This window comes from Carassius carassius, chromosome 32, assembly GCF_963082965.1.
Source record: "Carassius carassius chromosome 32, fCarCar2.1, whole genome shotgun sequence".
In the NCBI taxonomy this organism is placed as follows: domain Eukaryota; kingdom Metazoa; phylum Chordata; class Actinopteri; order Cypriniformes; family Cyprinidae; genus Carassius; species Carassius carassius.
The window spans coordinates 1,205,001-1,220,588 of record NC_081786.1 but is presented as its reverse complement, the minus strand read 5'-3'; the positions used below and the strand labels follow the sequence as shown (position 1 = coordinate 1,220,588).

At 32.3% G+C, this 15,588-nt stretch overlaps 1 protein-coding gene and 1 long non-coding RNA gene across 2 annotated transcripts in view; both read right to left on the bottom strand.

Annotated features, from left to right (window-relative positions):
- Positions 1-15,588, bottom strand: part of akt1 (v-akt murine thymoma viral oncogene homolog 1) — a 56,085-nt gene continuing 40,497 nt past the window's right edge. Inside the window, exons 8-14 of the mRNA XM_059519787.1 lie at positions 14,980-15,048; positions 14,781-14,906; positions 12,603-12,731; positions 3,770-3,984; positions 2,575-2,662; positions 1,990-2,092; positions 1-839 (exon numbers count right to left, since the gene is read on the bottom strand). Coding sequence (XP_059375770.1) covers positions 760-839; positions 1,990-2,092; positions 2,575-2,662; positions 3,770-3,984; positions 12,603-12,731; positions 14,781-14,906; positions 14,980-15,048 — 810 coding nt within the window. The 3' untranslated portion in view covers positions 1-759. The remainder of the gene's footprint in view (positions 840-1,989; positions 2,093-2,574; positions 2,663-3,769; positions 3,985-12,602; positions 12,732-14,780; positions 14,907-14,979; positions 15,049-15,588) is intronic.
- Positions 9,571-11,414, bottom strand: LOC132113129 (uncharacterized). Its single transcript, XR_009425087.1, has 3 exons — positions 11,361-11,414; positions 11,211-11,238; positions 9,571-10,765 (listed from the first exon to the last, which is right to left on the bottom strand). It is a non-coding gene; the product is annotated as an uncharacterized LOC132113129 (long non-coding RNA).

Sequence of the window (15,588 nt, the reverse complement as noted above, 5' to 3'; positions counted from 1 at the left end):
ATGGAAAGGTAACATGCAAAACCAAAAAACCCTTTTTTTCACTAATAGAAACAATAACTCAATTTTATAAAAATGCATCATGTCATGAATTAGGATTAGAGACACATTTAAACTCTAAATTCTTTCAATTCTCATGCATACATTTGATTTATTATTCTCATTTGATTCTCTTTATAGTTTGGTCCTAAAAACAGGCTTTATTTTCTTAAATAAAATTGCTCAGTTTTCTTTTTGATTGAAATATGATTCAGAAATGTTCCAGACTGCTTTCACTCCTTTACTACATCCCTGGGGGGGTTAATAAGTTAATTTGGTGTGTTAAGTTGAATTCAATCATTTTAAAAACTGCAAAAAATAATTTATCTACATTTCTACTATATTGCACATTCGATGCAAATTTAGTCTGAAAATACTTCGGGGGAAAAACTGCGTAAAAATAAAAAATGCAGCAGAATTACATTCTAGATATTCATACAAAAGCTGATACTCTGCTGTACTTTTCAATTGGTCACTTCATAAAACTTTTGTTTGTTTTAATGTAAACACAGGAATATTTGGCGTGCCGTTAGTTTCCGGATTAAAGAAGTGCTACACAATCAGTTTGAGCGGAAATGTTAGTGTTCCCTCTCACATCCTCAGAAAACATCATGAACTCAAAGGCCACAGAAGAAAGGGACGAACATCACAGATCCAGACGCGGTAAACATGGTAAACGTGGTAAACCGGTGCAGTGCTGGGTCTCAGAGCAGTTGTGTGCGTTTACGCCGTCCCGCTGGCCGAGTAGGAGAACTGTGGGAAGTGTGGCCTCCTCTCGCTGTCGAACGACTCCATACTGTCATCTGATCAAAACACACAACCATTTAGAATACACTCCTCTGACCTGAAAGAAGCCCAGCAGCCACAAAGTGCATGCAAAAGTAGACGATTCAGGAAAACAACTGCGATTGGTTGTTTGGGAGGGGGCACTTACTTATGCACAAAATGCTTTGACGAGACAAATTTACAGTACAGGTGTTTGATATTAATTGTAATACTTATTTGTGCACAGATGAATAACAGAGAGTCGCCGGTCCCTATTGATTTACATAGTATGGAATCAAATGCAATGGAAGTCAATGGGTGCCGTCAACTGTTTGGGTACCAACATTCTTTAAAACATCTTCTTTAGTGTTCAGCAGAAGAACAAAACTCATACAGGTTTGGAATGAGTAAATGATGACAGGTTTCGGTTTTGGATGAACTGTCTCTTTAAATGAAACGTATGTTTTGCACATGCTTCAGAGCTATTGATGCTTTATTAACACTAAACTAAGCTTTGTGCTTCAATATGCTGAAAAAAAAGTGTGTGAAATAATGCAATTTGGCCCAAAAAATTATTTGATGCAAAAAAAAAAAAAAATATATATATATATTTTTCTATTTACAAATATTTTGTTTTATGTTATATAGTGGACAGTAAAGAGAATAATTCATCAGATCTAAACGTAGGAAATGAGAATTCTAATAAAAATCATTACTGAGTATTGCATCATGAGATATTTTCATTAACATCTTGTTGGTAACTTTTTACTCATTTTGAGCTTTTAATTCTAAAATAGTGCCTGTTATGCTCTTTCATATCACACTTTCTCACAAAATGAGATGCATTTCGAGAAAAGTGATGCATTGATAACTTTAAGTAAGGTGAAGAAGTCTTGTATTCTCCATGAAAAACACCACAAACACATGATTCCTGTCTGAATTGGAGCCAGATTACAACAGTCTCATCAATCCTCGGGGCATTTTCACGTTTCACAAACTATCCTGGTCTGAAGGTCTGAATTACGGCCAGTAACAGAAGAGAGAGATGTTTTCTGCTGTGTTTTACTGCATCCAAGCCGCCACAGAAATCACAGATTTTGTGAAAAAGCTAACTTTGTAAGTTTATTCTGACATTACACTGAATGTGCAGACTGTACGTTAAATGATGCTCTTGATCAATGCATGTACCTTGTCCCGGCGGTGTGATGGTGATGGTCTGTCCTGTGAACTCCTCGTCGAAATATCTGGTGTCTGTCTCTGAAGTCACCTGCGGTTTGAACGGAGGAACCAGCTGAGAAACAGAGAAACGGTTAGACGAGCATCTGCACAAACTCAGCTCACAAACTTACAGTCGTAAGGGGCAGTTCTCTAGAAACTGAGATCTATGCATCAGCTGAAAGCTGAATAAAAGAGCTTTGCATTGATGTATGGTCAGTAAGGATAGGACTAAACTTGAAAATCTGGAATCTGAGGGATGCAAAAAAATCTAAATGTTGAGAAAATCATCTTTAAAGTCATTCAGATGAATTCTTAGCAATGCATATTACTAGTTTTATTATATTTATGATAGGAAATCTACTAAATATCTTCATGGAACATGATCTTTACTTAATATCCTAATGATTTTTGGCATTATAATTTTAACCCATGCAATGCATTGTTGTCTTTTGCTACAAAGACGTGCTCCAGAGTCACAAATAATAAATATGATCTGAAATCCATTCTTTAAACAATTAGTCTTCACTTTCTTCTTGTGCCACTAGTAGCTTTCACCTTCTTCTGGTAAACGTCTTGCCACTCGATTCCAGTGAAGAACTTGTGCTGCATGATTTCTTTAGCATCGTCTGTGCCGCCCCCTAACCTAAAACACACAAACACACACGTCTCTATCACAGACACATCCTACAGGAGCAACACCAGAGAGAGAGAGAACATGACTGGACGTCTGTCAGCACTGCAGCAATCACATCATACTCCAGAACAGATATCTATGAACATTCTTAAACTGGGTTATTTAAGATGCAAAATGACAAGATATTAAGTCTGAAATGTATCAACATGAAGTGAGTTTATGTTTAAGAACAAATATGCCAGTGGTGTCAGAAAAATTTAGTTTTCATTCCTATTAAAGTTTATTTTTACTTGTTTTAAGCTTGAACTCTTTTTTTGGTAAACAAGAAACAAGATTTCAGGATATTAAGATAAAAAACATTCCAAACTCTAAGTAAGAAGTAAATAATGAACTCTTTTTTTATGTGTATCATAATAGTTAATAATATTTAGAAATTTTGAGTTTTCATCTAAAAAAAAATTCCATTTCAGTTTTAGTTGATGTTTTAGAATTAAACGATTAATAAAAAATAAAAAAAATCAAATTACTATTATTTTTTTAATTAGTTTAAATTAGTGTATTTTAATGTCTAATATTTGTTTTTAATTCAAAAGAAATTTAAATGTAAATTTAATTTAATTCAATTTTTATTTTAGTTATTTTAGCACTTCAACTTGAACAAAAACGAGAAATGTTGCCTTGTTACTGTAACTAACTGAAATTATATTTTATTTTAGTTTACATAAATTTTACTTCAAAGTAAAACTTCCAAGATGACGTCAATAAAAAAAAAAAAAAAGAAATCCTCTCACGCATCATCAATATCCATTAGCTGACATTAAATATTAAGTCTTCTTTTCTGAAACATTTTCTGAGTTTATGCATAAAGCAAAAGCAAATTAATTCTCAAAAATAAACTTTTTTCCCTTCGAGTTAAGTAGATTTTTCTGACTCCACTGTCAGATATTTGTTCTTTTACTTTAAGCATAAACTCAGTTCATTCTGATATATTTTTTCAGAAACAAGACTTTGCTTTGTATCTTGATTTAAGAAAGTCTAGATATTAGTGCAAGAAATCAGCACAGTAATGCAGTTTGAGCGCGTCATGCGTGGCAGTGCATGCTGGGATAGGCTGACCGTTGTTTGGGGTCTTTCTTGAGCAGGCCGGACAGCAGGGATTTGGCGTCGGGTGCGAGCGTTCGAGGGAAGCGGATGTCCTCCATCAGGATGAGCTCAAACAGACGCTCGTGATCCTGGTTATAGAACGGCAGACGGCCGCACATCATCTCATACATCACCACTCCTAAACCCCACCAGTCCACCGCACGATCGTAATCATTGTCCTCCAGCACCTGCACACACACACACACACACACACACACACACGACAATGTTTGCATGACTTTCAAAGAGAGGAAAACATTGATGTGTGGTTTGTTCGGAGGACAATATTTGTCTGAGATACAACTATTTGAAAATCTGGAATCTGAGGGAGCAAAAAAATCTAAATATTGAGAAAATCATCTTTAAAGTTGTTCAGATGAAGTTCTTAGCAATGCATATTACTAATCAAACATTAAGTTTTGATATATTTACGGTAGGAGATTTACTAAATATCTTCATGAACATGATCTTTACTTAATATCCTAATGATTTTTGTCATAAAAGAGAAATGTATAATTGTGACTCATACAGTGTATTGTTGTTTATTGCTACAAATATACGTCTGTGACACTGATGACTGCTTCTGTGCTGCAGGGACACACATAAATAAATAAATAAATAAATAAAAATACATATAACCAGAGGTGGGTAGTAACGAGTTACATTTACTTCGTTACATTTACTTGAGTAATTTTTTGGGGTAACGAATACTTTTCGGAGTATATTTAAAGATGGGTACTTTATACTCTTACTTGAGTAAATTTTTGGGGAAAAATATGTACTTTTACTTCGTTACTGTGTGTTACGCTCCTCTCGTTACTTTATCTTAATGCAATAAATGTTATAATGCTTCAGTTTATTCCAAACGCGCCGTCTACTTTTCTCTGGGCAATGAGCGATGCCCAGTCGCGAATGATTCATTCTTTTGAGTCAATTCTGTTCAAAGGCTTGATCAAACCAATTGGCAAACGAGTGAATTGGTTCATGAATCAGTTTGAATGAGTCGTTCAGTTCCCTGCCGCACGCGCTGAGCATCTGAAGTGGTTCACTCGGAGTTGTAACGTTTAAGAACAGAAAGAGCGTTGAAAACGTGGCTGGAACTGCACTGAATTGAAATCTGCAAAGGCTATTATTTGCTAGCGATGGAGATCCTTATTAGATGAACACCGCGTGTGCTGTCTACTGTTTAACAGGTAATAACTTGGGCTACATTCGATTACAGTACACGATACCACTGTGACATTAGTTTGTTGTACGTGTGAGGCTTATAACAGAGGGGAGTCAAGCTGAATGCAGCTTCCAAAAGACAAAAAATAGCCGATTAAGATTTTATTAATTTTAATACAATCACACTGGTGCAAGTACGTTCAGCGAGTCATATTATCAGCTGCTAAATTCAGATCTGTGATCGATCGCTGGCGCTGAGCCAGAGATAGATGCGTTTATACAGCGCTGCGCATTATAACCAATCACACATGATTCTTTTGAGCTTATTAAAGCATTGGCCAATCAGAGGTGTTCCGATGAGTCATCGCTAAAATGCCGGTGCTTCCTTCACTCGCTCACTGACTGAATACCTCTTTCTGGCGAATTCTCTCGCAGGAACAACAAAGTGCAGATGTGTGTACGAATCTTTAATTAAGATATTGATTTCACAGTGTTAACAGTTTCAGTGATTTTAATGGGAGTTTCTGAGAGTGATTGAAATCTAGACTGTCAGTGAAAATGATCTTTAATAATGTAAATGTTATTTGCTCTCTTTCTGAACAATGAAAGATTAGTAGCAATATTTATATCACATTAACTTTCAATGTTAAATTCACATTTAATATAAAGTCAGTCGTATTAAAAATATGTTATGGCATGACACCTATATCTGTTACTTAAGTAAACAGACAGGGTTTTATAATAAATTACATAAATTGGAGTAAAGGCTGATGAAATATATACATTTATACACGCACACATACATTACATACATTTTATCTATATATCTAAATAAAAATAGGCTCAGTATATATGACCCAAAGTAACTAGTAACTAACTACTTGAGTAGATTTTTTATCCGATACTCTTTTACTCTTACTCAAGTAACTATTCAAGACTAGTACTTTTACTTTTACTTGAGTAAATATTTCTAGAAGTACTTTTACTTTTACTTGAGTACAGTTTTTGGGTACTCTACCCACCTCTGCAGATAACATGCAGGATTTATGATGCTGATGGCAACACAAAAACTGAATTTCTATCATTGTAAAAAAATAATAATAATAGATTAAATAAATTAAGCTACTTTTATGAATTCAATTAATTAGACATGTTTTTTGTTTATTAAAACTCAATTAAACCATTAAAATGGATACAAATGAAAAAGTAAAAACAGAATTTGCTAAAAATAAAATAAAATGTATTTAAAATTTAGTTAAACTTTTAACAAACTATTGTGAAATTGTTCATGATTTCAGTTAATTAAACATGCTTTTTGATTACTAAAATTTAATTTAGCTATTAAAATGAAGTCCAGAATTTTTTTTTATGAAGAAATGAATAAATAAAATGGAATTTGGGAACATAAAAAAAAAATATTACATTTTTGTTAAAATTTGTAAAAACTGTTGTTTAATTATTGATGATTAAAGATTTAAAGTTTTTTTTTTAATTAAAACAGAAAAATCCAGTCCAGAAAAATGTTAATGGAAGAAAAACGGTAAGACTTTACAATAAGTTTTCATTTATTGAAATTGTATTAACTAACATGAACGAACCATGAACAATAAATTTATTACTGTATTTATTCATCTTCATTAATGTTAGCTAACTTATAAAACCTTTTTGTAAAAAAAAACAGCAATTTGGGAAAAAAGAAATATTTCATATATGGCTCTAAAATATTTTTTGTTAAACTTAAAAATTTTTTTTTTAAATTGTTCATGACTTCAGTTAATAAAACAAAATGAGAGGAAAAAAATTGAATTAAAAAAATGTAAAAAAGAAAAACAGAACTCGCTGGAAAATCATATTATAGCACTCTTAAAATTATTTTTTTGTTATAATTTTAATATACTGTTCTTAAATTGTTCATGACTTCAGTTAAATTACTACAAAATTTATGTAGCCTTAAAATAAGAGACAGGGAAAAAATAAAAATGAGAGGGAAAAAATTGAATTTAGAAAAATTAGAATGGAAAAATGGAACTCGCTGGAAAAAAATTATATTATAGCACTCTGAAATTTTTTGAAGAATTTTAATAAACTGTTGTTAAATTTTTCATGACTTCAGTTAATTAAGTCACTAAAAATTTTATGTAACCATAAAAACAGAGTTGAGAAAAAAAAAAGTAATATGAGAGGGAAAAAAAATGGAATTCATAAAATCTAAAATGGAAAAATGTAACTCGCGGAAAAAAAAATATGTGTGTGTGTGTGTGTGTGTGTGTGTGTATGTGTGTGTGTGTGTGTGTGTTGGTGTGTGTGTATGTGTGTGTGTGTGTGTGTGTGTCTGTGTGTGTGTGTTGGTGTGTGTGTGTGTATGTGTGTGTGTGTGTGTGTGTGTGTGTGTGTCTATGTGTGTGTGTGTGTGTGTGTGTGTATGTGTGTGTGTTGGTGTGTGTGTGTGTGTGTGTGTGTGTGTGTCTGTGTGTGTGTGTATATGTGTGTGTGTGTGTGTGTGTGTGTGTGTATGTGTGTGTGTGTGTGTGTGTGTGTGTGTCTGTGTGTGTGTGTCTGTGTGTGTGTGTATATGTGTGTGTGTATGTGTGTGTGTGTGTGTGTGTGTGTGTGTGTCTCGGGGAGAGAATGACTCAGTGGTAAAGTGACGCCGTGGAGCTCTCTAGAATTACGGAGCGCTGTCTATTTCCAGAGCCGTGGTCATGTGACTCGACAGCTGGGGGCCTGCACAGCTGTGAAGCCCACATCAGCTCACAGGACTCCAGACGCTTCAGTTCACAAACACACAACTCAAGCTTCTTATGTCTTCCATTCACATTCATTTAAAAGTGTTTTAGGTTTTTGTTTTTATTTTATAACTTTTTAGTTTTAGATATTTCAGTACTTCGACTTGAATGAAAATTAGGAATGTTGTATTGTTAACTGAAATAAAAAGCATTTAAATATAATAACATATACAAAAAAGTAATTACTTATTAAAAATGGTAATATATTGAATAAAGTATTTTAAATAATAATAATTACATTCTTTAATTCCAGAAGTTGCAAGAACTGAATTTTATAGACATCATTTTATAGTTTTTTATTATCATTTTTATTAGCAATTTTCCAATGTATATTCAATATAGAAATTTAAATGTCTTTTTAATATTTTATTAATTTTTATGACACTTAAAGGTCTAGAAATCACATTTCGCTCATTTAGCAATATTATTTTAGTATGACCGATATACTGTTATAGTTTTTGTTAATATTCGTATTTATTTTTATATATTCAGTTTTCACTTTAATTTTAAATTCTTTTAAAGTAATTTTGTTGTGTGTTCTTGTAATTTTTTTATTTGTCCAAATAGTTTTTTTATGGTGTTTTTTTTTTTACTTAAAGTTAAACTAAATAAAAATGTCAACGTGATGAATTAAAATATGTTTTTTATATTTAATTTTTAATTTAGTTTAATTTAATTTTACGTTTATTTTATTTCAAGTGACACTTTAAATAATCAAAATAAAAGTTGGTGAGGTACCAAATTAATATTAGAACTATGAAATATATTTTTTTAACTATAAAATAAGCATATTTTGTTTTATTTAGAACATAAAAAGCCATCATTACAGCATCAGTAGCACACAGAAGTGCAGCATTCCAGAGCCCCAGACACACAACAAGCTCATTGTTTACAGCAGAACAACCTGTTACTGGCCCCGGCCCCGCTCCAGAGGGGCCCCTGTTGCCATGGCAACACCCCCCCATCTCTCGACCCAGGCCCTGTTGTCAAGTCAACATGGGGACCGAACCGAAGTTATTGAGAAAAAGTGAGCGAAAAAGAGAGGGACAGCTGACTCAATGTCCTATGCTACTCTTTTGATAGAATTATCACATTAAATGTTTTAGATTAGATTTTATATTTTAATTCTTACTGCCATTTAAAAAATACTGATATTATTTACTTTTATTTTGTATGTGTTCTTTGCTGCTCTTTTGCAAGATTTATTTTTCGCAGTGTATAAATGTAATTAGTTTTATGTATAAATATTATTTCATATGTATTTAAATTTTTATATAATTCTAGTCTGTTATTTTAAATAATTCTAATATTATTAAAAATGCAGAAAAATTATACTTCTAAATAATATTACATAGAATTATCACATTAAAAGTTTTATTTATATTTATACAAATTTTTAAACGATTTACTTTTTATATTTTAATTCTTACTGCCATTTAAAAAATACTGATATTATTTACTTTTATTTTGTATGTGTTCTTTGCTGCTCTTTTGCAAGCTTTATTTTTCACAGTGTATAAATGTAATTAGTTTTATGTGTAAATATTATTTCATATGTATTTAAATTTTTATATAATTCTAGTCTTATTGTTATTTTAAATAATTCTAATATTATTAATAATAATATCATTTATAAAAAAAAATATATGAAAAACATTAAATTAAATGTTTAATTTTTAATGCTTAATTGAAAAAATATATTTTTACTATATTTGATTTTATTTTAGGTTTTAATGCTGCTTTTAATAACACTAATATTGTTTACTTATTTACATGTATTTTTCTTTTAGATTTATTTGTGATATATGAACTACTGTTATGATAACTTCATGCTCTTTATTTAGTCATTTAGGGAGCTTTGACAGAGGAGATACTGTAAAATATACACAATATATAAATATATTTATGTAAAAAGAAATACCCAAATATTTTAAGGATTCTCAAGCTTTTTGGCCAGCAGATACCCAACGCCAGACAATATTTTCTTTAAGTTAACTAAATATGAATTTTATAATATTAACTTATTATTAACCTTCTGAAATACTTTGTGGGTACTTCAAAAATATATATAATATTTAACAACAATGTAAATTATGAATTACAGCTCTATCTGCGACTTGTGGGGTTCCTCAGGGCTCTGTTATTGGCCCCATCTTATTTTCTTTGTATATGTTGCCTCTGGAATCCAATTTTTGCATTTAAGGAAGCTTAGATATTGCCACATATTTAGACACATGGTCAGACTATTGCCATGAGCAAGTAAAAATATCCAGGTGTTGTGTTTCCATGGCTAAGAGGTGATTTTTGCAGATTAGTTCTATTGCTCAATTAAAACCTATACTGTCGAGAAATTATTTAGAGAAGGTTATTAATTCATTTGTTCTGTCTCGCTTTGACTATTGCAATGTTTTGTATTTGGGGTCCTGTCAGACCACTATATATCACTTTGGCAATTAATGCAGAATTCGGAGACTCGGCTTCTGGTGGGTGCTAAGAAGAGTATCATCTATCATATCATATATCATGTATCATATATCTCCTACTTTGGCTTCTCTTAAGTTTTATCCTTTGAGAGGTTGGGCTGTTATTCAATGTATTAATAGGTTGTTTTTATGTTTTTTATGCACAGCCTTATGCATCCAGCACTTTGGTCTGCAGGTGCAGTTGTTAAATGCTCTATGAATGAAGTTAATTAATGAATAAAACTAGCTACTACTCGCTAACCCTAAACTCTACACTAAATCTTTTCTGTATTTATTGCACACACACACACACACAGAGTCCCCAGCAGAGGGCAGAGTTCAGGCTGCTTCACAGGGTGTTTGGCCCCTGGGTCCCCTGGTATCATGTGTTGTTGTGGGCAGCTGTGGGGTCAGCTGGAGCGCTGGTGGCCCTTCTGCTTCACCGGGACAGAAGCTCACGTTTCCCACAGCTCTGCCAAAACACGTCCCACACAACCACTCACCGGGCTAAAATCAACGCCGACACAACTGTGTCAACACACACACACACTACGCTTACTCACACACACAAACTACACACACACACACACACAAACACTACGCTTAATCACACACATACACACACACAGTATGCTTTCACACTAACATACACACATACACACTATGCTTTCTCTCACACACACACACACACACACACACAAACACTCACACACTATGCTTTCACACTCACACACACAAACTACACACACACACACACACACACACACACACACAAACACTACGCTTAATCACACACATACACACACACAGTATGCTTTCACACTAACATACACACACACACACTATGCTTTCTCTCACACACACACACAAACACTCACACACTATGCTTTCACACTCACACACACACACACACACACACACACACTACGCTTACTCACACACACACTCACACTCACACTCACACACACACACTCCACTCACACACACACACACACACACTCTACGCTTACTCACACACACACTCACACTCACACTCACACACACACACACACTCCACTCACACACACACACACACACACACACACACACACTCTACGCTTACTCACACACACACTCACACTCACACTCACACACACACACACACTCCACTCACACACACACACACACACACACACACACACTCTACGCTTACTCACACACACACTCACACACACACACACACACACACACTCAACGCTTACTCACACACACACTCACACACACACACACACTCACTCACTCACTCACTCAGTCACACACACACTCGCTCACTCACTCAGTCTCACACACACACACACTCACACACACACACAGACTGCATTACAGCTTCTTCACGGGATTCACACAATCATTTTTCACTGCACAAGTGAACTTTCAAGGAACTGTCTAGGTCACATTTCACCAAGAACTAAGATATTTTTATATATTTTAATACATTTAAAGTAAGAGATTTACTAAATATCTTCATGGAACATGATCTTTACTTAATATCCTAATGATTTTTGGCATCAAAGAGAAATGTATAATTGTGACTCATACAGTGTATTGTTGTCTATTTCTACAAATATACGTCTGTGACACTGATGACTGCTTCTGTGCTGCAGAGACACTGATATATGTAGATAAAAAATTACAATTAAATATATGTATATATATATATATATACATTTTAATATTTGTATTTTATTGTTTTTAAATGCTTTAATTTGTATTTTATTTTCTCTATATTTTTATATATGATTTATTTCACTTATGTACTTTTACATGCTTCTTTATTTACAATCCATTTCCCTTTTTGTCCCTTTTTTTAATGGTTTACATTTATTAACATTCTTTTTTTTTATTTATATTTTATTTACATGCCATTGGCTTTTTTATTCAGTTAAAATGTTTTTATATATTTACTTTTCATTCATAATACAAAAATAATAATAATGAAATGGTTTAAGGTTTTTTTTTATTATTTTTTTTATTAATCTCATCAAAAACTACACTCTGAATAAGGGTTTATATTTGACATCCCTTAATCTATCACAGCTAATGATGAAATAATAAAAATGTAAATAAATAATTAAAAAATTCAATAATTATAACACACAAATAATAATTGTAAACTATTAATAAAAAAAATATATGTTATTTATTTATCTACAAGTCATTTGACCTTTAGTCCAAATCCCCGATTGATGTGATTTTATGAATTCTAGAAACATTAAGGTAAAATCTCAGTCAAATGTTTCCAGTTAAAGGTGCTCGGCTGATGAAATCATCTGAGATCGCTGCACTGGAGATTAAACAGGCTCTTGGTGGTTCGTCAGATCAGACTGTACTGGTTTCTGTGTGTTTTCTCACCTCAGGGGCCAGATACTCTGGAGTCCCACAGAAGGTCTTCATCGTGGCTCCGTCTGTGATTCCCTCCTTACACAAGCCGAAGTCAGTGATCTTTACGTGACCGTCTTTATCCAGCATCAGGTTCTCCAGCTGAGAGACACAACGATAGAAAAGAGACAGAAAACATTCAACCTGGAATCCTCTGATCATCTGATATTAGCTTTAACAACAGTACAGTCAACTTTCATCATATTTCCTCCAAATACATCTCAGAAAAACATTACACCATTTGCTCCAGAAACATAAATGTGAATCAAATCAATCAGTAAAAAAGGTTAAGGTGCATAAGAAAATTTTTAATAGAAAAATATAAATGAAAGTGAATTAAATAATGAATGAAAAACCGTAAAAAAATGTTTTAACTGTAAATATATATATATATATATATATAAGTAAATAAAAAGTAATTAAATAAATAAATTAGTTTAAATAATTACATTAAAAAGCAATTGAAAATAATCAACAAAAGTAAATAAATGAAAACGAAATAGATAAATGAAAAGTAAATAAAACAAATTAATTAAAAAGCAATTGAAAATAAATGAATAATTAATTAAAGTAAATAAAAGGTAAATATATAAATAAAAAGTAAATACAAATAAATTAATTTAAAAAGTAAATAAATGAACAGTTAAAATAATTGATTAATTTGAAAAGTACACTTTGTGGCAAACGTCTCGAAACACTAACATTTACTTAAACAATCCATTGCACTCGATTAATCTGAATGTGTGATTAGAAAAAAATGTGTGTGTGTGTGTGTGTGTGTGTGTGAGAGAGAGAGAGAGAGAGAGAGAGGAGTTTAATATAAGCATGTCTCATTCACCTGGCAGCTGTATCTCTCTCTCATGCACACACACACACACACTCACACACACTCACTCACTCAGTCAGTCACACACACATACACACACACACACACACACGCACTCACACACAAACACACAGACAGACAGACACACACACACACACACACACACACACACGCACTCACACACACACACACACACACACACACACACACACACACACAATAAAACACGTGGCCAGTGGCTCAGGAACACAGTCAGCACAAACAGTGTCCTGCTACAGCGGCACTTTCTGATGAACCTGAGCGGCTCTGAACCAGAGAGAGCAAGCACTGCTTCTGCTTCTGCTTCTGCTTCTGCTGACCTACAGGACCATCATCATCTGGACACAACCCCGGCACAAAACACACATCAGCCCTCTACACACACACACACACACACACACACACACCTGTGAGTCTCTGTTAATGCACCAACAACATTACTGTCTTTATTATTAATTATTAAGATTTTAGACTTTCTTTAAGCCAAATGTGTTCATTACAATGATTTCAGCGTTAAAGGTGCTCTAAGAACACAAGTTTAAAATCTTATTATACTAAACACAGATATATATATATATATATTTTGGTTTCATTTTTTAATTTTTTATTTTTTTTGGACATTTAAGATTCGTTTTGTATTGTGCCATTTTTTTCAGTCTGTAAGAATAAAACTATCACTGTGTGTTTTATAAAAATATCACTTTTTAAAATTAATTTTAATTACTACACTGTAACAAATTATTTTTTTAGTCTTATTGTAATTCATACAATAATAATAATCTAAAATAAAAATGCAAAAATAAACATATTTACAATACTTTTTTATGTATCAAACAAAATACCATCACAATGCATTACTGTACTTCACAATTTAATTAATATTAGTATTTTTTATTAATTATTTTTTACATTTTCATATATATATATATATATATATACACACACACACATGTATAGTGTTAACATTATATTATTTTTTCTATGAATTATGTTTTTTCTATTAATTTTTTTTTTTCAATTTTAGCTCATTTCACCTCATTATAATGCTCTAAAAACCTAAAATGCAATTTACGTAATTTAACATTTAATTTACAGTCATATTTTTCTAAAATACAGTTAAAAATAGTAAGGAAATATAAAAAGCAATTTGTGTGGAAAGCACTTGTGAAATTAAAGCATGTCCTGCATGTGTTTTTGTGACATCCATCAGTAAGTGAGCACTTTTGATCAGTGATGAAATGATGCTGTATGATCAGATATGTTATGATAAGAGGTGAGCTCCTGACCTTCAGGTCTCTATAGACCACGTTTCTCTCTGAATGCAGGTAATCGAGCGCACACACGATCTCTGCTCCGTAGAAACGCGCGCGATCCTCCGAGAAAACCCGATCTCGTGACAAGTGGAAGAAGAGCTGATGGAGAAAGCAGCGCTGCAGCCGTTAAAGCGTCAGATCACTGAAAACCACCGTCTGATCAGATCCTCACCTCTCCTCCGTTCGCATACTCCATGACGAAACACAAGCGGTCGTGGGTTTGGAACGAGTACTTCAGAGCCTACACCAACACAAACATCTGTTTATTAAATCATCATCATCGTAACAATTATAATATATATGATAAAGACACTGGAATACTAACAACAATGCATAGAATAACTATTAATTATTAATGAAGAAAAGTATTATAATATATACATCTGTATATAATAAGCAAAGTTTGCGTGTGTGTGTGTGTGTGTATATATATATATAATATTTTAAAAGAATATATCGTATAAATGTTATATTTTGATTCGGATTGAATCAAATTTTTCTACATTTTTTTCATATGTGTGTATAAAATATTAGTAATAATTATTCTTATAAAATATAATATATATATATAATATTTTATAAGAATAATTACACACACATATATGATAAATATTAAACAATTTGATAAAAAATGTATTAAATAATAATAATTAATATATATATATAACAGTACATACAAAGAACAATTTATCAAATAATAAAAATATATAATAAAAAATATATAGCATTATTTTTCATTCGTTTTTACAAAATCTAAACATTCATAAATCTATATAAATGT